Below are 25588 nucleotides of genomic sequence, written 5' to 3'. Positions count from 1 at the left end.
AATAGAAATTAATTTCTTTAATATCATGTGTTTAATTTTTATTTATTTGTATTTATATGAACCTGAAATTTGTTTGAGCTAAAATTTGCAAAAAAGTTTACCTCCAGAACATTTGGAAGCGGAAGTATAGCTTCTAATTTTAGTTTCCTTGCCATGGATATCAAGAATTGCATGTTTAGTTGCAGGGAACTTTTCTATTTTTATTTTTATTGAAAATTTATAAAATATATTTACTTGTTATCAAAATAAAAAGAGTTTATTTTTTATTTGGATAATATTATAAATTTAAAAAGTAAACTTAGAAAATATTAAGTGAAAATTTATTATTTTCATTTAAAATAAATAAATTTTTATATAAAAAGATATAGAAAAAATATTAAAGTTTAATTATATTTTTAATTTTTATCTTAAAAAAATAATATACATAAACATAAAATACTATTTTTAATTTTGTTGAAATTCTTTTTAAAAGTTTGACATAATATAAATAAACACACCTCAATTACTTTTTACTCTTTAGGTTGAATTTCTAAAAATTGCAATTTCTTTGATGGTGGTTTAAGTTTTAGCCATAGAGATTTTTTTCCATTGGGATATTCCTCAAGAGTTGTTATATCTGATTTATCTAAGACTGTTGATAATGCTTTTTCATCTTAATATATTATCAATTTTATTCTAAAAGAAAAAGACCTAAATACAATTAAAAGAAAAAGTATTAAAAAAACTATTAGACTGGCATTAATTCACAGGAAATAAAACCCTAAAGGACCTCTTGTAAGAACAAATCCTTATAGAATCAATCCCTGCCGTCACTTCACAAATCCAACGCTCCAGATCTCCCTATTGCTAGTGCTTATCACCCTCCTCTTTTCTCACTTCACTCTCTCTCTACGAGTCTCTGTCTCTATTTCTCTCTCTAAAAGAAACATGGCAAAACCCTTTACCATCATTTGATCATCTTCAACAAACACTTCACTTCTTCACTCTCAATCTGATCTCTCTTTCTATATTTATGACCAAAGTTACCCTCTTTAACTCAATACCCACATCTGAACACATCATCAACAACTTCGTAATTTTTTTTGGTTGTGGTTTTTGAGGATTTTATGTTTTTGTTTCGTTTTGGGTTATGTGGGTTTTTGGTTTTGATCAACAAGAACTACTTGTTTGAAAATAAAAAGCAAAACCCAGTTCAAATTTAGCTATTTTTAGCGCTTAAAGTTTGAAACTTTATTTATCTACTAATGATCACAGATACATATTCAAAGATTTTACCTGATATTTCAATGCGATCAATGCTCAAAAACGAGGATTTGAGCAAACTAATTAGAGAGCAAAGGTTACAACAAGAGGCAGTGAGTGATAGAGAGAAAGAACTTAATATTTATAGAAGCGGGTCTGCACCACCTACAGTAGAAGGTTCTTTAAACTCTATTGGAGGGTTATTTGGCGCAACTGAGTTAGCTGGTATAGCAAAGAGTAATAGTAAAGGCGGGTTCTTGAGTGAAGAAGAGATAAGGTCTGATCCTGCTTATGTAAATTATTACTATTCTAATGTTAACTTGAATCCAAGATTACCTCCTCCTTTGTTATCTAAAGAAGATTGGAGGTTTGCACAAAGATTACATGGTGGTGGTGCTGAAGTTAATTCTGCTGTTGGAGATAGAAGGAAGGGGAGTAGTAGAGGTGGTGAAAACGAAGGGAATAGGTCTCTCTTTGCTGTGCAGCCAGGGTTTGGAGGAGGAAACGAAGAGAACGGGAATGGTGGAGGAGTTGAGTGGGGAGGAGATGGATTGATTGGGTTGCCGGGTTTAGGCCTAGGAAGTAGGCAAAAGAGCATTGCAGAAATCTTTCAGGTGGACAACATGAACTTCTGCTTCCTTTTTGTTGTTGTTTTTTTTTTTTTTTGAAACATTACTTGCTTTCCATGCGCCGCTTATTGCAAATGCTCAGATTTTTTTTAATGGATTGTGGCTGTTAGATATTGTGTGTTTTCCAGTATGATGAAGGGATGGTGTTTATTGCAAATGGTATGTGAAATATGATGATCCTTTTCTTAGCTATCGTCAATGTTGTCTGTCAAAATATTTTTGTGAAAGTTAGAGTGTATTTTATAATTTGCAGTGTACGTGCAATATATACTGTGATCTGTAAATTCTGTTTCTTTTTGGAAGAATCTATGTTAGTTTTTGGGTCTGTAGCTTGTATGCTGTATTTAGGGTTAGTAATATTTTGGTATTTATATTTAAGTCATTATTATTGCTCTATCATTTATCTTTTCTAAGAATTGATTGCAACAGCATTGACTTTGATATGATTATGAGAATTAATTCATCTTCTTTTCCATTTTTGGATGTCTATTGATTGCTCTATGTTGGTGGATATGGATCATCTCAGTTTGTTTCCTCTCGTTCTTTTATTTGGCAATTATGTCCCTTCTGTTTAGTAAGCATGTGCCCGTCATTATCTTGTACTAATTAAAGTTGTTATTTCAATTGTTTGATAGTGTTTTGTAAGTGAGGGCCTATCGATTTATTCTTTTGCTTTTTATTCTGTGTATCTTGCTTTCTCTTCTCCCTTGTATGAATATAGATTTTATGATTTTGAACAAAAATACATATATATGCAAGTTTTTATCAGTGTTCATTAAGTCTGCAATTGGGATAGCTAGCCCATATATGGGTGATTTATGATAGAATAATGTCCATCACCAATGTTTCTTTCTCACTTGCTTCATTCACTGAATTTGCACTTCTGCTTTTAGTGGTTCTTTTTTAACAAATGCAAGTTTAATATGCTTCTCGCTAAGTGGTTTGTTTTTGAGAACTCAGGATGATATGAGTCATGCAAATTCCACCTCAAGGCATCCTTCACGTCCATCTAGTCGCAATGCATTTGATGATGATGTAGATAATTCTGAACCACAGTTTGCTCAGCTGCACAATTTAACATCTTCTGATGCTTTGCGCTCTGTGGCAAATAAACAAGGTGTTTCTGTGGTCCCAAATGTTGGTGCGACAGCTTCTCATAGCTATGCTTCTGCTTTAGGTGCCTCTTTGTCACGAAGCACTACGCCTGATCCTCACCTTGTAGCTAGAGCTCCTAGTCCTCGCATTCCACCTATTGGAGGAGGTAGGGCCAATTCTATTGATAAAAGAGATGTGAATGGTTCAAACTCATTTAAAGGTGTCTCAAGCTTGAATGAATCTGCTGAGCTAGTAGCTGCTTTGTCTGGATTGAATCTGTCAACGGTTGATGAAGAGAATCATGTGCGGTCACACAGGCAACATAACATTGACGATCACCATAATCTCTTCAATTTACAAGGTGACCAAAACCACGTCAAGCAACAGTCATTCTTGAATAAGCCTGTTTCATCTGCTAACTCTTATTTAAAGGGTCCCTCAACACAAACTCTCAGTGGCAGAGGAGGTTCTCCTTCTGAACTCCAGAATATTGATAACATGAACTCGGCATTTCCAAACTATGGCTTGGGTGGGTATCCTATGAATCCTTCATCTCCATCTATGTTGGCAAGCCAACTTGGAAGTGGGAGTTTGCCACCGCTATTTGAAAGTGCGGCTGCTGCATCTGCAATGGGAGGAACTGGATTGGATTCTAGAGCACTTGGTGCTTTAGGACCAAACTTAGTGGCTGCCGCAGCAGAATTACAAAATCTCAGTAGAGTTGGAAATCAGAACACTAATAATGGCCTTCAGATGCCCCTCATGGACCCTTTATATCTTCAGTACATGAGGTCAAATGAGTATGCTGCTGCACAGCTTGCAGCTCTCAATGACCCTACTATGGATAGGGAGTACCTTGGTAATTCATACATGGATCTGCTCCAAAAAGCTTACTTAGGGGCTTTGCTTTCACCTCAAAAATCACAATATGGTGTTCCTTATATTGGCAATTCTGGCAGCATGAATCATAACTACTATGGTAATCCAGCATTTGGTCTTGGCATGTCCTATTCTGGAAGCCCAATAGGGGGTCCCCTTCTTCCCAGTTCTCCTATTGGATCGGGCAGTCCTGTCAGGCACAGTGAAAGAAACATGCGCTTTACTGCTGGGATGAGGAATTTTTCTGGTGGTGTCATGGGATCTTGGCACTCAGAAACTGGTGGTAACCTTGGCGAGGATTTTCCTTCCTCTTTGCTTGATGAGTTCAAAAGCAATAAAACTAAATGTTTTGAACTCTCAGAAATTGCAGGTCATGTTGTCGAGTTCAGGTATACCTCAGCTTGTCCCTCTGTTGTTGTCTTTTTTTTGGCCCTCGAGAATTTAATTCTCACATTGTACCATGCGTTTAACGAACAGTGCCGATCAGTATGGGAGTCGATTCATTCAGCAGAAACTTGAAACTGCTACCACAGAAGAGAAAAACATGGTCTTCAATGAAATTATGCCGCAAGCCCTTTCTTTAATGACAGATGTTTTTGGTAATTATGTGATTCAAAAGGTATTTCTTATTTTGATACTCAAGCCTATGATTTTCTTGTTGAATTGTTACTCTTAGTATGTTCATATGCCCAAATGAGCTAGAGTTCATAAATGTGTGGAAGCAGAAATATCACTTAAGCTTGGTTCTGCCTTCAGTTTTTTGAGCATGGATCTGCTGCCCAAATAAGGGAACTGGCTGACCAGCTAACTGGGCATGTCTTGACGCTTAGCCTTCAAATGTATGGTTGTCGAGTGATCCAGAAGGTATGTTTACTTAGCGACCCCTCTGCGGAACTTTCACTTTGACAGGTTTTTAATTCTAAAATGGTGCCACTTTTGTGGTTCTATCTATTAGCATGTGTTGAATTACGTGGCAGTGACTCTCAATAATGCATCATAGCCAAAATTATGAGTCTCTGTCACACCTCTTGAATTTTGGATATTCTCAGTTCTGACCTGGACCATTCACCTTCTTTGTGGGCATCAGATATCTTGAATTTCTGGAAAACCATGGGATATTGGACTTTAATTTTCTCAAACAGCCTTTATTTTTGCTTGTTAAATATAGCTTATCAAGTTATTTGTTTTCTTTTGTAAAAGGTCTGTTTATGCACCTGCTTGTCTAACTTCAATATATTTGATTATTGAAACCCAAGTTTTAAATTAGATGATGTTTGATCTTGATAACCAGGCCATAGAAGTGGTTGAGCTGGACCAGCAGACTAAAATGGTGGCAGAACTTGATGGCCATATCATGCGTTGTGTGCGTGATCAGAATGGAAACCATGTCATTCAGAAGTGTATTGAATGTGTACCTGAAGATGCTATACAGTTTATTGTCTCAACGTTTTATGATCAAGTTGTGACACTGTCCACTCATCCATATGGGTGTCGAGTCATACAGGTCTATATAATTTGTTTCTTCACTTACACATATGTAAACAAACATTTGTATGTGCGGACGTATTTGTAAATATGCTGATATATGCTATAATATATGCATGTATATATGTATATTTTATAAAGAGCCAGTTGTATGATTCTAACTTGATATTAATTCTGACAGAGGGTCCTGGAGCACTGCCATGACGCAAAAACACAGCATATTATGATGGATGAGATTTTGCAATCTGTTCTTATGTTGGCACAGGATCAGTATGGAAATTATGTTGTACAGGTTTGTTATATGATGTTCGCATATGAATAATGCTGCATTTAACTATTCTCTATAAATTATATATGTGATTTACGGTACTGGATGGTGGCAGTAAATATGTTGGTAAATTTGTTTCAAGTTTGGATAAACATCAGCAGCATACAAACAAGGGAAAGATACATCATTTGTTGAGAATTCTTTTTTTTTTTTTTAATTTCTTTAATGGGAAACTTCATAATCTGCCTTTATTTATATGACATCTATTTAGTTCTTCCATGATATGCAATGTTTGATCTCTCTAGCCTCAGGGAACAAAGGTGGTGCTGTTTATGAGAAAACATCTTACTATTAATTTTTGTAGAGAATACCTTGGTAGAGCTGTTAGGTGTGCCTAGAGAATAAAAACTGCATAGGAATTTTTTTTTTTTTTATTTCTTTAGCTGCAAGGAAGAGAGGCGACATGTTGATGAGAGAACATATTATATTCTTTAATTTTTTGGAACGTATGTCTGTTAGAACTGTTAGGTGTGCCAAAAGAACAAATAAATGCACAGAAAATTCAATAATTGGTACGCAGAAGGAACCTAACAATCTTAGCATCTCATTTTTAGAAATAGGTGAAAGCCATTATACACTAGAAATAGGTGAAAGGAAGAAACTTATCGGAAACCCAAGTTTGATTAAGAGTTGGAGAGAAGAGGTGGAAGAAAAGGCTCAGAAAGGTTTTAAGAGTATTTTTTAGTCCTGTATTGTTATTTCCATGATTGAGTTGAGAATACATAATATTCTATCATAATGAAAATCAGCAATAGTTAGATATAATATGTTAGATCAATTTACGTCTCCTTGCTAGGAAATGCTTGAAAAAGTATCTCAAATCAAAACGTATACCCTACAAGTTATTGCTTGATGGTTTCTTTCTTTGGCTGAATTGCATTCAACAATTTCAACCATTTATCCGCGTGTGCTTACATTTGGTAAAAGCTGGCCTATGATTATTATATGACATGTAAAGTTAATGTGAAATGTATTTGCTGTCACACTTGACGTGCCTGAAAATTGTCTACTATGTGCAGCTGACCCTCATGTTTTGTCCCTTTGATGGATGTAGTGCTTTTTTTAACAACCCCCTCACCAAGTCAATAACCGCTGGTCTCACTTTCCCTTTTTTTTCCCTTCCTGCTTGGACAGACTTTCTAAGCGTTTATTGTTTTACCTATTATCTAACTGAGCTGCTCTAATTGATTGCAAAATATTTCAGCATGTGTTGGAGCACGGGAAACCTCATGAACGTTCATCAATAATAAAGAAATTAACTGGACAGATAGTTCAAATGAGTCAGCAGAAGTTTGCCTCCAATGTTATAGAGAAGTGTTTAACATTTGGTACTCCAGCAGAACGCCAGGCCTTGGTGAATGAGATGCTTGGTACCACTGATGAAAATGAGCCGCTTCAGGTTTATAAAATAATTCGTTTGCTCCCTACAGTTCAATAGGTTCCATTGTGATTCTAATGCAAAAGAAATGCATTATACTACATTTGAGTCCTAGACTCTCATATCGATTTTGCACATTTTCTACTTTTTCTTTAATGCTTTTGTTGCTTTTCATTAGCAAATGTGTTGGTTTCATGCTTACTATATCATTTGTATTTTGTGTTTGTCGTTTCCTGCAGGTTATGATGAAAGATCAGTTTGCTAATTATGTTGTACAGAAAGTGCTGGAAACTTGTGATGACCAGCAACTTGAACTAATCCTTAACCGAATAAAGGTTCACTTAAATGCTCTGAAGAAGTATACTTATGGGAAGCATATAGTTGCACGTGTAGAGAAACTTGTTGCAGCTGGAGGTAATTCTATTTCTTTCTTTGTTTTGCTTTCTGTAACTTGATCTGATTTTCTACTTATTTGTACTTGAAAGGAAAATCTTATGCAAAGCTTTTATGTCTTTCTGTTTTCTTCACCACGTCCATTTGGTGGTTATTGTTTGACAATTAATTTAGGACTGGTGTTCACTGTTTATGCCTGGATGACCAATATTATTGTATCAAATGGGCCAAGACAAATAACAATGGCATCTGAATTTATGCTTTTGTTATTGTAATGAGTTAGTGAGGGTTGCAAAACAATCGAGCCTTTCCCATATAGGTGCCTTTGTTCCCTTTGCAAGCCTGATAATTATTATTTTATCATTGATGTTAATGCCCTTTTCTTATCTAAAGATAACTTAATCGCACTTATGAAAGATCTTGAAGTAAGATTCCTTCTTCACAATGCTAGGAACTTTCCATGAGATGAGGTGTGGAAGACTAATGTCATATGTTAGTTGCATAAGAAGTGTACAGAAACAACTCTTAACTAGTGCTCTTTCTCTTTTTGCAGAGAGGAGGATCAGCTTCCTTACCCTGCACCCTGCTGCTTAGATGGCATAGGAGAAGTTGTACAGCTAACTGAAGATAGTACGAGTGCCTCTCTCTCTCTCTCTCTCTCTCTCCCCCATCTTTCTTCTTTCTTTTCATATCTAGCACTTTTCTGTCTATTTTTTTGAATAGATAGGAGCTTAATGGGAATAAATTGTCGGTTGTACTTAAAACTGTACATTGTTAGTTTGAGGATATACCTAGATTCAGGCTAGCTGAGGCTCAGATGGGTTGAACATACTGATGCCCCTGCAGAGGAGATAAAAATTTACTGTACAAGTTTTAAGAGTGTAAAAAGGGAGGAGGTTGTGGATTTGTGATCCCGACTGTACAAAATGTTACCAGGCATGGATGGATGGCCTTTATGTTTAGGAGAGTCTGGAATTTTTCGAGTGTATGGATCGTTTATTTTTCTTATTTAAAGAACTTTTTTTCTTTTTTACCCCTTTTCATTGTTGTGGCTTGCTCGAGAATGTATCATCTTCCTTGTTGGTATTTTACATGATTGACTGATTTTCCAAGTTTAGTTGTTATTGGTTTACTCTCTTTTTCAGTAACTGGGTCAGTTTGATTTCATGGTCACTAGGAACTGGAACTGAAACGCATCTGAAAATTAATGGATTCCTTCTCTTTGGAGACATAAATAATGGCTCTCATGTGGCAGCACAATGAACATTGTGTATGTTCATATTACCCAAGTCTTGTTTTGCTTCATATTTTAGTTCTCTCAAGTATCATAACCATTTCTAAATTTTAATTTATGTTACTAAAACTTTTCAAATATTAATTGGGGTATCGTTGTATTGATAGATGGAAAATGGAAAATTGGCGTTATACGATAATCTGTGTAATTAAGAAAAATTAAAGAAATAAAGCTCAAATTAAAACTTCACACAACAGCTCCTCCTTTTCTCCTGTAATCTCTATGACCAGAACTCGCAGCATCACTCACCACCCAATCATCTTCTCTCAAAATTGATCTCGAAATGGTGACTTCGAGGAGACAAAACTTCTAAGTTTACAAAAAATATAATTACAGGCTGCAAATTCAAACTGAAATATAATAACAAAACTCTTTTGTCCATTGTTATTGATTTTTAACATCAAATCTCAAAGAACAGAGTAGAATCTAAATATAATTGCTAATAATAATAGAAAGAAAAAGGGCAAAGAACAGAAAAGATACCAATATTTCATTCACTTTCGTAATCTTCTTCCCTTTTTTTTTTTTTTCTTTATAAAATCCAACTCATCCATGGCAGCTTCTTTCTCTCATAATAAACATCTCCTTCCACTTGAAACAACTTCTCCTTCGCAGCTGTACAATAGATCGCTACCCCTGTCTCTACTGTTTGGCCGTTGTTAGACGCTTCGACTAACCTCAAGCTCCGCCATCCATGCCAAGTTTTTCGTCTTCACGCTCATCAACACTATTTGAAAGCAACTCCTCTAATTGGCCACTATCCACCTCATATTTCTTTTTGCATTTTCGATCAACTTTGAAATCCAAATTTATTATTTCTTTTCAATGCAGTTATTAGAATCTACGTTAATGAGAATCATTGTCACGAGTCTTTCTCTCTATTCAAGAGATTGAAAAGGCAGTTCCTTTTGCCTAATGACTTAATATATATTCTTGTATATTGAAGGCTTGTTTTGGTTCCAATAATTCATTTTAGTGAAACAAATCCATAATTTTAAATTTATTATCAAGTATTAAACTCGTTTAAAATTAATTTTATATTATTAAATTATAATAGAATTTTATTTTTAGCACAAATTAATTTTAATATCTGATTAAAATAATAAATTTAATATTCTTTTTCTTACTCTAATTTTTTATTCTAATACAATTTAATTCAAGTAAATTTAAACATTACAAAACTACTTATATTTACAATAATATTATTAAGGAGGGTGTATTTAATTAATATTTTTATAAACTTTACTGGAGTTTAAAAGCCAGGATGTATTCAATCGTAATTTTAAAAAATTATGTATAAATCATGGAGTATTCAATACAGACTTTTAAAAATTTTGAAAAATCTATAAAAATTAAGAGATATTAAATTATAATTTTTGTAAAGTCTTTAAAAGTAAGCTAGTATTTAAAAAGTCATTAACTTTTATATATTTTTGATGACTTTTTATGCATTGTTACGAATATAAATGCTCAAGATTTCTCTTTTATTTTTCTTCAAGATCTCAATAGATTTTTTTTTTTTGAAAACTTATCTTTCTTCTTCTCAAATTCTCCTGCATTATCATCTAAATTCTCTACACTATCTTAAAATGTATAAGAAATTGGATGAAACTCAAAAGCTAAAACTTATTTATTAATAATATTTTATTATACTCACACATATAAAAAAATTAATTTAAATTTTTAATTTAATTTTGAAAGAGCTCTCATAAAAGATATGAATTTTAAATGACTAATGAAGTGTTTTGAGCAAACAACCCCACCATATATAGACTTTTATTGGAAAGACTATTTAGATAAAATTTTCTGTTGGTAAATATAATTTTCAGTAGATGTATTTATCAAATAATTAGTAAGCGTGATTATTGTTAGTTTAAATATTTATCAAATAAGTAATAAATAAAATATAACAAGTATAACATGAATTTGGTAGTTTAATTTGAGACAAATTGTAATATGATAATTTTTTTCCAAAAAAATTATTTTCTTGACAAAAAATAATGTTCATGTTATGAGGTAGATAATTTAAAAATGATATGAATTTAACACAATAATAAAATAAATTTCGTAAATTAACTTGTGCTAAAAACAAGATTTTACTATAATTTGATAATAAAATCAATTTTGGATGAGCTTAATACTTGATAATAAGTTTAAGAATTAAATTGTAATCTTAACTAGCTAGTTTAATCATTCGACTAACATAAAAAGAGATAGTAGTTAGTTTTATTAAAACTAAAAGAAATTTTTATATAATAAAAAAATACCGAAATTGAGTCATATTTTAAACCAAATGTTGAGAGGTAAAGTTTTTAACTCTAAAGTACGCTCTTTGATGAAATGTGTGTAAATTCCACAAATAATATATTTTGGACTATGTATTACAATTATTTCTAAATTTTAATTTATATAACTAAACTCTCTAAATTTTAATTAGCACATCACTAAACTCCTTGTGATCTGTCTCCCTTTGACTAATGGATGGAAAAATGTTGTGACAGGACATGTCAAATAGAACTTTACACCTCGACTCTCTAATGGTTTTAATCTTCTCCATACCTTTTCTCCTCTTCATCTCTCTCTACCTCCTTCGTCCATTTACCGATGCTTTTCGCTACCTTTCTTCCTCCTCCTACAACCACCACCACCATTACTACTTCCTTCTCCTCTTCTTCAAGACTTCAACAACCAAACTTCATTGCTTCACTTGCTTACTCATCTTTGAATATACAACCTCTATTTTAGTCGGTTGTTCACTTCTCAACGGCAACCACAACTATATCCCTGTCGCTATCTCTCTACCACCGCAACCGCCTATCAACCAACAATCATTAAATCCTTCAAGTTATTCAATTAATTTAACAAAATAAATCACATTCAAGTTATTATTATTATTATTATTATTATCATTAATAAAGAATGAGAGAGAAGAAAAAGAAGAAGAAGAGAAGAGCACATTGATTTAGCCCTTTCCAGTCCATGTATGTTTAATGAGGTTACGAGGCAGTGTAGTAACCAGATGGTGTTAGAATTACAGAAAAGTTAAAAAAAAGCTCAAATATGAGGAAAGGCTAGAGTTAATGCTCTTGTTTTCTTTTGCAGCGTTTTCTTCTCTGTTTCTTTTTTCCTTTAAATTCTTTTTCCTTCTTCTTCTATAATATTGTTCTAATTGTTGTAGTTACTCTTGTTCATATGGTTTGCTCTGCTGCTCTCTATTATTTTGTTTCTTTTCAAAATTCAAATTCTTACCTTGACACGAAATCATTCAAGAAACTGCATCCAGAAAATATGCAGAGTCTAAATTATTATGATAGTGTATGCATTTCTTCAGGGTCGTCTTTATTTCGCTCTTAGTGGAGTTGAGGCTTTTGTCATGACATGATAATTGACGAAGGAGATAGAAAAAGAGATGGAGAGGAGGAAAGTAATGAAGAAGACAAACTGTTAAAGAGTTGAGGTGTAAAGTTTATTTGACATGTATGTCTCCCATGTCATGCCATATCATCTTTTCATCCATCAGTTAAATGGAGACAGGCCATGGGGGTTTAGTAATGCACAATTAATTATAATTTTTAAGAATGATTGTGATAGAAGACCTAAAGATAAAGGACTGTCCTTGCGATCTACCTATGAGAAAGGTTTGGTTTGTTGTTGGACTTCTTTAATTTCTGGTTTTGATCAGCCAGGTTATACTGAGGAAGTTTTGATCGTTTGATGGAGAAGAAGAAGCTTGAAGAAGAAGAAAAAGAAGCTAAATCCATACATCCATAAAATTTTGTTGTTATCGTTGCCTCTATAATTGATTGTTCTTTTTGTCTTTTAATTTTTATTTTCAATTTTTATTTTAATATATTTTAGGAAGAGGATGGATGGAATCTGCAAAAATAATACACGTAGGTATGCCACGTCAGATTTCCGTATGTCTCTTAGTGACATCTCAATTACTATTTAGATAGTTTGTGATACAAATTGAAATTTAAGGATGCTTGTGATGCAGAAAACAAACCTGAGAAACTGTTCCTGCAATATACCCTAATATCTTCCTTTGGTACAAATGTAGGGACAGTGAAGACAGTTTTAAGGCTATTAGTCTGCCTGGTAATAATGCATCATGAGCCATTCCCATTTAAAAGTTTCTAAAATATCAAAATTAAGGTATCAGACAAGTGGATTAAGATCATAACATAAATGGGGCTAGATCTTTACTTTGGTGGAACATAATAAAGTATTTTCACTGTAAAGAAGCATCCAAATGAGGACTTTATTCTTCTAAACCTAATTCAACCATTAGGGCTCACCTTTTTAGTATTCAAAGTCAAAAATGGTAAATCAGCACATGGTTGGTCTGTGACTTTATCAAATATGAAAATCCAGTTATTAATTTCCCCTCTTTAGAAAAGGATTTGTTAAAAGGAATGCAATAGGCCTGTTAAACAAACTATAGAAAAGCTCTTGGAATATTTTTCTCATAAACATGTGGGATTTGCAAATTAATTTTACCAATAGATCTCATATATTTGTGAGTAAAGATAAATTAAACTATTTACTCATTTTCCATTAATTTCTTTAGAAAACATTTCTCATTAAATTAGAGTGCTTTCTTTTGAAAAAAAAAAATTCAGTTTATCTATTTTTCTTTCAATGCATACTTCTTTTGGAAACTAATTTGGAGCATTCACAACAGCAAAGAGAATCACTAGAAACAAAAAACATTGGGGTTAATACTTCTTCCACTCAAGAAATCAACACTTACATTTCCCTTTCATGTTAAGCAAAGTTCCAATCACCAAACAATAGCAATATGAAATTAAGATAAAGAAATCCTGAAGAATTAAACATGGTTAATGCCTCTCCCTTACAGTAATCTGATATGCTAAAATCAAGCATCAATTAGGAGGGCAGAAGGTAATAACATACCTGGGAGCCTTACAAGTCTTAAGAGCTGAAGCATCATCATAAGCAAAACTATAAGCTCTAGGACAAATGGCCTTAAAAAGATGAGCAAAAATAGTAGGTTGGCAACTTTTAGGATCTGCAAACTGCCCAGTGCAACAATACCTATCACTCTTAGCAGCCAAACATGCGCTTTTACAACCAACCACTTTCCCTTGTCTCTTCACTACCAATGCTTCAGGACAACAGACATTCAAATTCGCTTCGCAGGCAGCGACTCCGCAGCCTGGACCGCCCCCTATGGGCGTCATTGAAACTGGCACATTAAACCCATCAACCAAACTTACATCATAGTAATGCAAGTCAGAATTTAAAGTTCCAAGTGTCATTTCTACTATAGATGCTGGCGGAACACCGCCAAGGCCTCTACATTGTAAGAGACCGGCACAATCTCCTGTTTGACACGAGCCTTTGCCTGTGATTTCATCGAAACAGCAGCCTTGTCTTGGCCAGATTCTGCCTGACCATCTGTCAGGAAGTTCAAGAACTGTTTGTTCACCAGTTGCGAGATGGAAACCGCCTTCTCTTGGAGTTTCATGGCCTGCAGTTCCAAGAATTCCTGGCCATATGCTTTCTTGGCAATTGTTTACTATAATGAATTGAGTTCCATCTGCAAGGAAACATGAAAAAGAATACAAGAAAATTAAGTTCTTTATTAAAGATATAGTAAAACATGTAAGATTCACCAAGAACAAGGACAAGAACATGAACAAAAACCTGTGAAGGAGAGGGAGATGAGTGTGGAAAGGAAGAAGAAGAGGAAATGAGAGGAAGTTAGCATTTGGTTTTGAATTCCGGAGGTGGGAAAGAAATGATGGTTGAGTTCTTGAAGATGCATGTGTGGGCATATAGAAGATGGTATCCTTATTTTTTGCCACTAAGAAAGGTTACACTTTAAAACAACAACTGCTTGTGCAAAAACGGTTTGCTAAGCTGTAAAGCCTGTGTTACTATTAGTCAGTTACTTTCTTGCATTGTCTTTTTGCAGTTTTCTCTCGTGCTAAAAAGTTAAGCAATTGGAACAATTTGCTAAATCTTGGAAAGCGCCTCCCTCTGTGCGTTGTTATGCATGTTAGACTCGAACCCCTTTATGGATCTGCGGTATGATCTCAGTAACATCAGATTAGTCATGGTAAACTGTTTCTGCTGCATAGCCAGTTTATCATTATTGATTCGAACCAAGACTAATAAAAACAACTTTTCTGATATGTACTATTCGACCACTTATTGGTCTGTTTGTAGCGTTGCTATCTTTTCAACTGGAGAAACATTAATTCAACCCAAAATCTGGTTTTAAATTATTGCTAAATATTAGGATAAGGACCATAGGGGTCTATCATTGTTTTCCAAATAAGTACAGCAGTAATTCAAAGGCTGTAATCATGATTGGTCCATTGTCAATCCCCTTTCAGCGTGAGATTCCTTGCATTGGGTCCAATAATACCATTACCGAAACGCATTAGAAAAAGTCTTTCTGATCTTTTTATTTCTTAATTATTATTTCTATTATACACACTCATCATTTTCTCCTTGAATCAATATTAATCATACATCAACATCTATCTATTTATATAAAACTAGTCGTCCATCCCGTGTATTTTGTGACGGTTATTATTATCTATTTATCTATCTATTTATATAAAACTAGTTGTTTACTTGTGCGTTATACGATAATTATTATTATTTTAATTATAAAATCAAATTTATAGATATAATTTAATCAATTGTTCAATATTTAATATTAATTTATAATAATTTTAAAAATAATAACAAACTAACTATTTTTAAATGTTTTTAATTTTTGTTTATATTATTGTATTAATAAAAATTTATTTATTAATATTATCTTTAAATTAATATTATCAATAAATTATTTTTAAAATATTTATTTGTTAACTCTAATATTATATAAATTAATACTATCAATGTAATTGATATTACTATTTTTTAAAATTAAAAAGCTATTGTATAATTAAAAATTAACTTATTAGTAAATATAATATTTAAAAATATTATTTTTTATAATTAAAATTATTATTTAATTATAAAACTAATTTATTAGTTAGTATAATATTAAAATATAATTATTATGCTATCTTTTAGATAATCATTATCTAATTAGAAAACTAATATTAATAATATGTTATTTTTTAGGATTAGAATGAATGTTTAATTAGGAATATAACTTATTAATCAATAAATTAATAGAAAAAACTATATAATTACACATAAGTTTAAATCCTATATGACAAAAATAGTACACATGTCAAAGTAAGAATTCTACATGTCAAAAATTAAGCACATGTATTAAAAAAATATTAGATCTCAGGAATTAATATATATATAGATTAAATAATATATATAGAAAATTTCTCTAGTAATATTCTATATAAAAATAATAATTATAAAAATTTAATATCAATTTAGACCAATTATAAGTAAATATCATGCTATAAAAATTTTAAATTTTTAAATTCCATGTTAAGAATTTTTTTATATATAGCAATATATATATATATATTATTTATTTATTTATTATATTGCTTCACGTGCTACCAAAGCTGTATTGCCCAAAGGGCATTGCTGCAAGAGCGTGGGTGAGTGATAAGTGTAGGAGGCGCGCCCGAAGGGCAACTGCAATAGTGTGGTTTCAGGTGTAGTCGCGTCACTGAGATCTGCCGGAATGTTTAGTATCTGTGATTTTTTCTAAAACAGGGAGATGAGCAAAATTCAGTTTTTTTGAAAAAAAAAAAGAAAAAAGAAAAAAAAATATATATATACTATATTACAAGTTTTCTAAAATAATAGTGTTATACTATATGTCTCATTTAATACAATATTAGAAATAAAAAGTTTTATAAATATTATTTTACTAACAATTAAATATTAGATTGATTTTTAAAACTTAAACCTCTATTAAGCTTACCTTATTATTAGAGAAAGAGGAAAGGGCTTTTTTCAGCATAATTTTCTTATAATCGTAAATGTTTATTTTTATCCCAACACATATTAGGAATAATAAAACCAGATTCTAGTTTGTTTAGGTTTAGCACTTGGGGAGAATCCTTTGTAATAAAATGATTTTTCTCTCGCTGAGGGACAGATTTGTTTTGATTTTGATCCTTCAATATAATTACTTATTTAAAAAAGAAAAGGTTTATGTTTCAAAGTACAAAATCTTACCAAAGAAAAGTTCTAAGCTGAGATAGAAACGTCTGCTAAGAAAGAGAACAAGCCGTATGTCGCGTTCTCAATGGAAATTGTACAGGGTAATTACTGGCAATCTCGGATGGGTGAGATCTATTGCCTTTGATCCAAGCAATAAATGGTTTTATACAGGTTCTGCTGATCATACAATCAAGATTTGTAAATATAGCAACGGGTAGGTTAAAGCTTACACTTACAGGACAAATTGGACAAATACGAGGCCTTGCAGTCTATCCAAGAAACACATACATGTTTCTGCTGGAGATGACAAACAGGTTAAATGCTGGGACCTTGAACAGAAAAAAGTAATCTGGACTTATCATGGTCATCTAAGTGGTGTCTATTGCTTGTCTCTCCATCCTGATGATAAATATTTGCTTACCGGTGGCCGTGATTCTGTTTGCAGGGTCTGGGATATTCGCACAAGAGATCAAGTACTTGTTCTGTCAGGTCATAGTGATGCAGTTTGCTCAGTGTTCACTCGCGGACTATGTTCACAAGTAGTAACTGGCTCTCATGATACAACAATAAAGTTCTGGGATCTTAGGTATAGTAGAAGTATGTAAACTCTCACACATCATAAGAAATCTGTGCGAACAATGGCATTACATCCTGCGGGAGACTGCTTCGCCTCTGCATCATTTGATAATATCGAGAAGTTTAGCCTTCCAGAGGGAGAATTTTTACATAATATGGCATCTAAGCTGATGCAACCAAAGATGCATCTAAGTCAACTAGCATGGATCCACTAGCCTATGGAGGACCGATGACACGAGCAAGGAGTAAAAGGTTCAAGCAAGCCTTAAATTCTTACTTGGAGCATGTTTTGAAGATGGCTAATGATGGTGCTTTTAATGAAGATAACAACGCCTTGAAGATAGTGACATTAATTGCTATTAATGAAGCTTAAACTTCTGGTCATGGAACAAGGTCAAGGTCAAAGATCAGGGATCAAAGTCAACAGGCTTTCCTAGGGTTTCTAGAAGCATTGGGCCGCACATTAGGGTTTCTAGAAGCATTGGGCCGCACATTAGGGTTTCTAGAAGCATTGGGCGCATTAGGGATTCTAGAAGCATTGGAGGTCTCACTTTAACCCTAGGGCGTACCACCACTTATGCTTAGAGAAGGAGGCGACATTAGAAGTCTTTTAGGGTTTGATTCTTTATTGCTTATCTCTTAGTCCTTTTTAGGGTTAGAATCATTTCAAAACTCTATAAATAGAGCTATGTATTTCTAAAGGACATAAGATCAATATACATTTCCGAATGAAGTTTTATTTGAGTTGTTAACTCTTATTCCTTAAGGTGTTCCTTATTGAATTTCTTGAGATTAAATTAACTTGTTTGATTTAGTTTCACATCTACATGTTTGATCAATCAATTAACTTTTTATTAGTTTCTTGAGTTGTTTGAACATTCTTCATCTATTTATAACTAAAGGGCTTAGTAGTTCTATTGCTAAGTTTGTTAGTTCCATAATCAATTGCAAACTTTCAAGTTAGATCTTGGGGGCGACAAATTCGAACTTATTGGTAAGGGTGCTTCCCTCTTAAATAGGGAGAGCGTTTATCAGTTTGATTTTCTCACCATTACTTATCTTGGTGTTTGAACGTGTCGATTCGAGTTCGTATCATTTGGTATCGGAGCCAAACTTGTTAGTTGGTTCATTTTTTTCAATTAAAGAGTCTGTCTTCTATTTCATCTCAATTTCTGTTCGCATCATTATTAAAAAAAAAAAAGTATACTATTTTCATTCACGCCCGCATACCAAGGCAGATTTCCAAAAAAAAAAAAAAAAGAAAGGGAAGGAACGGAAAACTAACCCTAACCATTTGTGTTGGGTAGTTCTCGAAGAATTGACTCTTGATTGATTCATTCCGCAATTCCTTTTAATTAATTGGAGCTGTTCTTCATTCTTATAATTCTGATTTGGGTAATTTTGTTTGTTTTCTCTTAAAAAGCTTTTCTTTTGGGTTAATTGAGTCTTGTTCGATTAGTTGTAAGCTTGTTTTGTTCACACGCTTATAATTCGTTTTATTGATTCACGAGTGTTCTATTGAACTTCAGAATTAATAAACGTTAAGAGGTTGTGAAAAACTTGTTCTTGTGATTACTAGAACAATTTGATTTAATTTCTATAAGGAATTCAATTCTTTGTGAGTGAAACACGTGAGGGAGTGATCTTTTCTTGTTTTTGCCTTTAACTATAAGAAGCCTCCAGAGTATAACACTTGATCACGTCCTTTTTTTCTTAGTCTTTTGGTTTAACCATGTCATCTGAACCATCATTGACTTTGGAAAATTTAGCTTATACATTGAGAGATGTAGTAGAACATATGACAAAACAATTTCAAAAACAAGATGACAAATTAACTAGGTTATTGAATGATATGCCTAAAACGTCTAAAGGGGATGGTTCCGATAATGACCAAGAAAGTGAGTCTAAAGGGTCTAGACATAATCTCCAAACCCAAAATTGACACTAATTTGGGTAGCATTAAGATGAAAATACCATCTTTTCATGGTAAGAGTGACCACGAAGTTTATTTGGAGTGGGAAAAGAAGGTTGAAAGGGTTTTGAATGTCATAACTATAGTGAGTCTAAAAAGGTTAAACTTCACTGTTGTTGAATTTTGTGATTATACGCCATTTGGTGGGATCAATTGGTGAGTGGTCGTAGGCGTCATGGGGAACACGAAGTTGGTTCATGGGATGAGGTTAAACGCATTATGCGTAAAGGTTTGTGCCATCGTACTACCAAAGGGATTTGTACAACAAGTTACAAAATCTAGTACAAGGTAGTAAGAGTGTTGAGGAGTATTGGCAATCTATGGAGATAGCTATGATTAGAGCCAATATAGATGAGGATAGGGAAGCCACAATGGCAAGATTTTTGCATGGTTTGAATCGTGATATTGCTAACATAATTGAATTGCAGCATTATGTAGAGATGGAGGATATGTTGCACATGGCCATAAAGGTGGAAAAGCAATTAAAAACCAAGAGCGGGAAGTGCCGCCCCTAGCTCAAAATGGAGTAACGCATGGAAAGGGAGCAACCAGCCCCCTAACAAGGGTCGTGAGGCATCAAAGGACATCAAGCCAGCCCCTAAAGTTGATGTTAACACTAAACCAATGACGCGAAAGTGACCTCAAATCAAAGAAAGTGCAATGCTTCAAGTGTTTGGGGTATGGACATATATCTTCCCAATGTCCAAACAAGCGAACCATGGCAATTCGAGGTGGTGAAGTGGTCTTTGAGAGTGATGAAGAATCCGAACCAGTGAGGAGGATTACCTATACATGCACGAGTTGGAAGAATGTGATGATGTGCAATTGGGTGAGGTTAGTAATGTACTTATAACTTTTAGAGCTCTTAATCTACAACCTACTGATGATGACGCTCAAAGGGAAAACATATTCCATACTACATGTAAAGTACAAAACCACGATGCTAATTGTAGTTTAATCATTGATGGGGGTAGTTGTACTAATGTAGCCAGTGCTATGATGGTTGATAAACTTAGACTTCCAACTATTAAGCATCCCAAGCCATACACCTTGCAATGGCTTAATGATCAAAGTGGGATTAGAGTTACTAAGCAAGTACGGATTGCATTTAGTGTAAAGAAGTATAATGATGAGGTATTATGTGATGTTGTTCCCATGCAAGCATGTCATATGTTGCTAGGTAGACCATGGTTATATGATAGATCTGTAATTCATAATGGTCGAACCAATGCATATTCTCTTGTAATGGATGGAAAACCGTATGTTTTGGCACCATTAAGTCCTAAAGAAGTTTGTGAATTACAAAAGTTGTGAAGGACCGAATGGAAGCATATGAGAAAGAAAAAAGAAAGTGTGAGAGTGCATATGAAAAGAAAAGGTGCACAAGCAAAAGGGGAGTTGTGTGGAAAATAATGAGGGGGGAGAGCAACGAGTGGTAAAAGGAGAGTTTAGCGAGGGTTTCGCGCAAGAATGTGAGCAAAAGAACGAGTAAGGCGCAAGAAAAAGGGGAGGCAAGCGAGAAAAAGTGAGTTTCTTAGTTAGAGAGCGAGACATGAGAAAGGCTTTGAGTGAAAATAGGCAAGTACTTGTACTTATGTACAAGGAGACTTTATTTAACACTAATAATCTTAACTCTTCTCTTCCTAGTGTGTTTGTAAGTGTTTTGCAGGAATATGACGATGTGTTTCCCGAGGAGTTACCTAGTGGGTTGCCACCACTAAGGGGGATAGAGCACCAAATTGACTTTGTACGGGGTCATCCATTCCAAATAGACCAGCCCTATAGAGTCAATCCGGAGGAGACCAAAGAGCTGCAACGCCAAGTTGAGGAACTACTAAGTAAAGGTTATGTTAGGGAAAGTCTTAGCCCATGTGCTGTTCCTGTTTTGTTAGTCCCTAAGAAAGATGGGTCTTGGCGTATTTGTATTGATTGTCGTGCAATTAACAAGATTACCATTAAATATCGTCATCCTATTCCTAGGTTAGATGATATGTTAGATGAATTGCATGGAAGTGTTATCTTTACTAAAATTGATTTGAGAAGTGGCTATCACCAAATTAGAATGAATATAGGTGATGAGTGGAAAACGGCATTCAAAACTAAATTTGGTTTGTATGAGTGGTTGGTCATGCCTTTTGGCTTAACTAACGCACCAAGTACTTTTATGAGACTAATGAACCATGTTTTGCGTGCGTATATTGGTAAATTTGTGGTAGTATACTTTGATGATATTTTGATTTATAGTAAGAGCTTTAGTGAGCATGTTGAACATGTTCGGATGGTGTTGATGGTTTTGCGTGAGAATTCTTTATATGCTAACCTTGCTAAGTGTGATCTTTGCACAAACAAACTTGTGTTTCTTGGTTTTGTTGTTAGTAAAAATGGAATTCAGGTCGATGAAGATAAGGTAAAAGCAATTAAGGAGTGGCCAACACCAAAGAATGTTAGTGATGTGAGGAGCTTTCATGGGCTTGCAAGCTTCTATAGGAGGTTTGTCAAGGACTTGATGCCCTTGCCGCACCACTTAACGAGCTTGTAAAGAAGAACGTGAAGTTTCATTGGGAGAACAACAAGAAAACGCATTTAATATGCTAAAGGACAAACTTACTTCATCTCCCATTCTTTCACTCCGGATTTTTCTAAAACTTTTGAAATTGATTGTGATGCTTCCGGTGTAGGTATTGGAGCTGTTTTAATGCAAGATGGGAAGCCAATAGCCTATTTTAGTGAAAAGTTGAATGGAGCTAGCTTGAAATATCCAACTTATGACAAGGAATTGTATGCTCTTGTGCGTGCACTCAATGTTTGACAAAGCATTATTTGCTACCTAAGGAGTTTGTGATTCACACGGATCATGAAGCATTAAAGCACTTGAAGGGACAGAACAAGTTGAATAAGCGCCATGCTAAATGGAGTGAATTCATTGAAGCATTTCCTATGTCATTAAGTACAAGCAAGGTAAAGAAAATGTAGTTGCCGATGCACTATCTAGAAGGTATGCTTTACTTGCTTCTCTAGAAACAAAATTGCTTGGTTTTGAGTATATCAAAGACTTGTATGTTGATGACCACGATTTTGGTTCTATTTTTCATGCTTGTGAACATGGTGCTATTGATAAATTTTACAGACATGATGGATTTTTGTTCAAAGAAAAACGTCTATGCATTCCTATGTGTTCTATGCGTGAATTGCTTGTGAGAGAATCACATGAAGGTGGTTTGATGGGACACTTTGGTGTTCAAAAGACTTTAGATGTTTTGCATGATCATTTCTATTGGCCTAAAATGAAATCCTGATGTGAATAGATTATGTGCTAACTGTATTGTATGCAAGCAAGCTAAGTCTAAATCACAACCTAATGGGTTATACATGCCTTTGCCCATACCTAATTCTCCTTGGATTGACATATCTATGGATTTTGTGCTTGGATTACCTAGGTCTAAACATGGGCATGATAGTATTTTTGTTGTGGTGGATAGGTTTTCAAAGATGTCACACTTTATTGCATGTAGGAAAACCGATGATGCACAACATGTTACTTTGAATTGTTCTTTAGAGAAATTGTACGTTTACATGGTATGCCTAGAACTATTGTCGTTGATAGGGACACCAAGTTTTGAGCTATTTTGGAAGACCTTATGGGGTAAACTGGGAACTAAATTACTTTTTCTACTACATGTCATCCCCAAACCGATGGTCAAACTGAGGTAGTAAATAGAACTTTGTCACAATTACTTAGGACCATGGTTAAACGAAACTTGAGAACATGGGAAAATTGTTTGCCGCATGTTGAATTTGCATATAATCGTAGTATGCATTCTTCTACTCAATTTTGCCCATTTGAGATTGTTTATGGCTTTATTCCTTTGAGTCCTTTAGATTTGATTGCTTTACCTTTGAGTGAACAAGTGAATTTAGATGGTGCAAAGAAGGCTGAATTTGTGTTGAAGTTGCATGAGCAAGTGCGTGCAAATTTGGAAAGACGCAATGAACAAATCACCAAACAACGCAATAAGGGCCGTAAAAGGATGGTATTTGAAGTTGGTGATTGGGTTTGGGTGCACTTCAGGAAGGAAAGGTTTCCCAATCAAAGAAAATCAAAGTTGATGCCACGTGGTGATGGTCCATTTGAAGTAATAGAGCGCATCAACGATAATGCATATAAAATTGACTTACAGTGAGTATAATGTTAGTGCTACTTTTAATGTTGTTGATTTGTCTCCTTTTGATTTTGATGAAGGCGTTGATTCGAGGTCGAATCCTTTCAAAGAGGGGGGGAATGATGCAACCAAAGATGCATCTAAGTCAACTAGCATGGATCCACTAGCCTATGGAGGACCGATGACACGAGCAAGGAGTAAAAGGTTCAAGCAAGCCTTAAATTCTTACTTGGAGCATGTTTTGAAGATGGCTAATGATGGTGCTTTTAATGAAGATAACAACGCCTTGAAGATAGTGACATTAATTGCTATTAATGAAGCTTAAACTTCTGGTCATGGAACAAGGTCAAGGTCAAAGATCAGGGATCAAAGTCAACAGGCTTTCCTAGGGTTTCTAGAAGCATTGGGCCGCACATTAGGGTTTCTAGAAGCATTGGGCCGCACCCTAAGCATTGGGCCGCACATTAGAGATTCTAGAAGCATTGGAGGTCTCACCTAACCCTAGGGCGTACCACCACTTATGCTTAGAGAAGGAGGCGACATTAGAAGTCTTTTAGGGTTTGATTCTTTATTGCTTATCTCTTAGTCCTTTTTAGGGTTAGAATCATTTCAAAACTCTATAAATAGAGCTATGTATTTCGGCTAAAGGACATAAGATCAATATACATTTCTGAATGAAGTTTTATTTGAGTTGTTAACTCTTATTCCTTAAGGTGTTCCTTATTGAATTTCTTGAGATTAAATTAATTTGTTTGATTTAGTTTCACATCTACATGTTTGATCAATCAATTAACCTTTTATTAGTTTCTTGAGTTGTTTGAACATTCTTCATCTATTTATAACTAAAGGGCTTAGTAGTTCTATTGCTAAGTTTGTTAGTTCCATAATCAATTGCAAACTTTCAAGTTAGATCTTGGGGCGACAAATTCGAACTTATTGGTAAGGGTGCTTCCTCTTAAATAGGGAGAGCGTTTATCAGTTTGATTTTCTCACCATTACTTATCTTGGTGTTTGAACGTATTCGGTTCGAGTTCGTATCATAAGCAGAACACCATCATTAATGCAATGGCTATTAGCAATGAAGGTGTCATGGCTACAGGAGCTGATAATGGGACTTTGTATTTTTGGGATTGGAAGAGTGGTCATAGTTTCCAGCAAAAGCGGAAAATCGTGCAGCCTGGCTCTGGAAGCTATCCTCTATCCTTCGACATAACAGGATCGAGGCTTGTTACTTTGTGAAACTGACAAGACTCTTAAGATGCGGAAGCAAGATGTTGATGTTCTTACCTTGGGACGACCTAAACGGATTCGAAGATTTTACTAACTTTTCTTGTAAAACTATATAAATAATTAAATTACAGGATGTGGGTCTTATCAATTGTCATTAGACAGAGTATTTGATTTATGCTAGCAATCTCCTTTCGTAGCAAAATTTGGTTGCTTTTACAAATGTATGACATCTCAATATATTCCCTCAGATGTTGGTTTTTATCCATGTTGTTCAACATTTACTACAAAGAAAATAGATCATGTAGGAATTTTTGATGATGCAGTGTATTATGGAGAAATCCTTGGAGTTGCATGATAGATTTTCTGCAAGAAGATAAACTTGAGTTCATTATTTCAGTTTTAATAATTTAAACTTTTTACAGACAAGAGGGTAACAGTGCCTTCACCTTATCTATATAATTACGTTTGTATTATTTAATCAAATTTTCAATCAAAATGAATATAGAGATTATTATGAAAAAAGAAAAAAATAAAAGGGATTTGCTCTAGAAATGATGTAAGAAAATGATAATTTTGGGATTTGCTCTTCTTTCACTGTTGTAAGGGGAGCTCTTCCTGTTTATACTCATTTCAAAGAATTTCATCTCTTTGTTAAAAGAAAAAAAAAAAGATATGAAACCACATGAGATTCAAATTTTCAATTAATCACTCAAGTAATTATTGATACCATTATAAATATTTATAAGAAGAATTAAGATATTTTAGTGAAAAAATGTTGTATTTTCATATTCTTGTAATTTATAGCT

At 34.0% G+C, this 25588-nt stretch overlaps 2 protein-coding genes and 1 pseudogene across 3 annotated transcripts; 2 read left to right on the top strand and 1 right to left on the bottom strand.

Moving 5' to 3' along the window:
- Positions 1-753: 753 nt before the first annotated feature.
- On the top strand, positions 754-8462 carry LOC125368570 (pumilio homolog 1-like). Its single transcript, XM_048375504.1, has 9 exons — positions 754-1856; positions 2832-4234; positions 4323-4464; positions 4602-4709; positions 5137-5349; positions 5512-5622; positions 6863-7057; positions 7276-7450; positions 7983-8462. The coding sequence occupies exons 1-9, from the start codon at positions 1245-1247 to the stop codon at positions 8021-8023; spliced, it is 3000 nt and encodes a 999-aa protein (XP_048231461.1). The 5' UTR covers positions 754-1244; the 3' UTR covers positions 8024-8462.
- A 2691-nt stretch (positions 8463-11153) lies between these two features.
- LOC8274853 (thaumatin-like protein) lies at positions 11154-14887 on the bottom strand. 2 transcript variants are annotated; one of them, XM_048375387.1, is made up of 3 exons: positions 14394-14887; positions 13641-14286; positions 11154-11537 (listed from the first exon to the last, which is right to left on the bottom strand). In XM_048375387.1, exons 1-3 carry the CDS (start codon positions 14512-14514, stop codon positions 11522-11524), a joined length of 783 nt encoding a protein of 260 aa, XP_048231344.1. In that variant the 5' UTR covers positions 14515-14887; the 3' UTR covers positions 11154-11521. The 2 variants fall into 2 exon arrangements, with proteins under 2 accessions (XP_048231344.1, XP_002524202.2); XM_002524156.4 differs by lacking the exon at positions 11154-11537 and having other exon boundaries at positions 13507-14286; positions 14394-14885.
- A 2028-nt stretch (positions 14888-16915) lies between these two features.
- On the top strand, positions 16916-24791 carry LOC8274854 (annotated as a pseudogene).
- The last annotated feature ends 797 nt before the right edge of the window (positions 24792-25588 follow it).

The sequence above is a fragment of the Ricinus communis genome, chromosome 6 (genome assembly GCF_019578655.1).
Source record: "Ricinus communis isolate WT05 ecotype wild-type chromosome 6, ASM1957865v1, whole genome shotgun sequence".
NCBI lineage: Eukaryota > Viridiplantae > Streptophyta > Magnoliopsida > Malpighiales > Euphorbiaceae > Ricinus > Ricinus communis.
The sequence above is the reverse complement of the archived record's forward strand: the minus strand, read 5'-3'. Positions and strand labels throughout refer to the sequence as shown.

Bases quoted from the DNA above. Each gene is read 5' to 3' on its own strand.
- LOC125368570 (XM_048375504.1), top strand. From the start codon at position 1,245: ATGATCACAGATACATATTCAAAGATTTTACCTGATATTTCAATGCGA. The intron at 4,710-5,136 runs GTATGTTTACTT...CTTGATAACCAG, and splicing joins GTTGTCGAGTGATCCAGAAG to GCCATAGAAGTGGTTGAGCT. The intron at 7,451-7,982 runs GTAATTCTATTT...CTCTTTTTGCAG, and splicing joins GAAACTTGTTGCAGCTGGAG to AGAGGAGGATCAGCTTCCTT.
- LOC8274853 (XM_002524156.4), bottom strand. From the start codon at position 14,514: ATGCATCTTCAAGAACTCAACCATCATTTCTTTCCCACCTCCGGAATT. The intron at 14,287-14,393 runs GTTTTTGTTCAT...GTTTCCTTGCAG, and splicing joins CATCTCCCTCTCCTTCACAG to ATGGAACTCAATTCATTATA.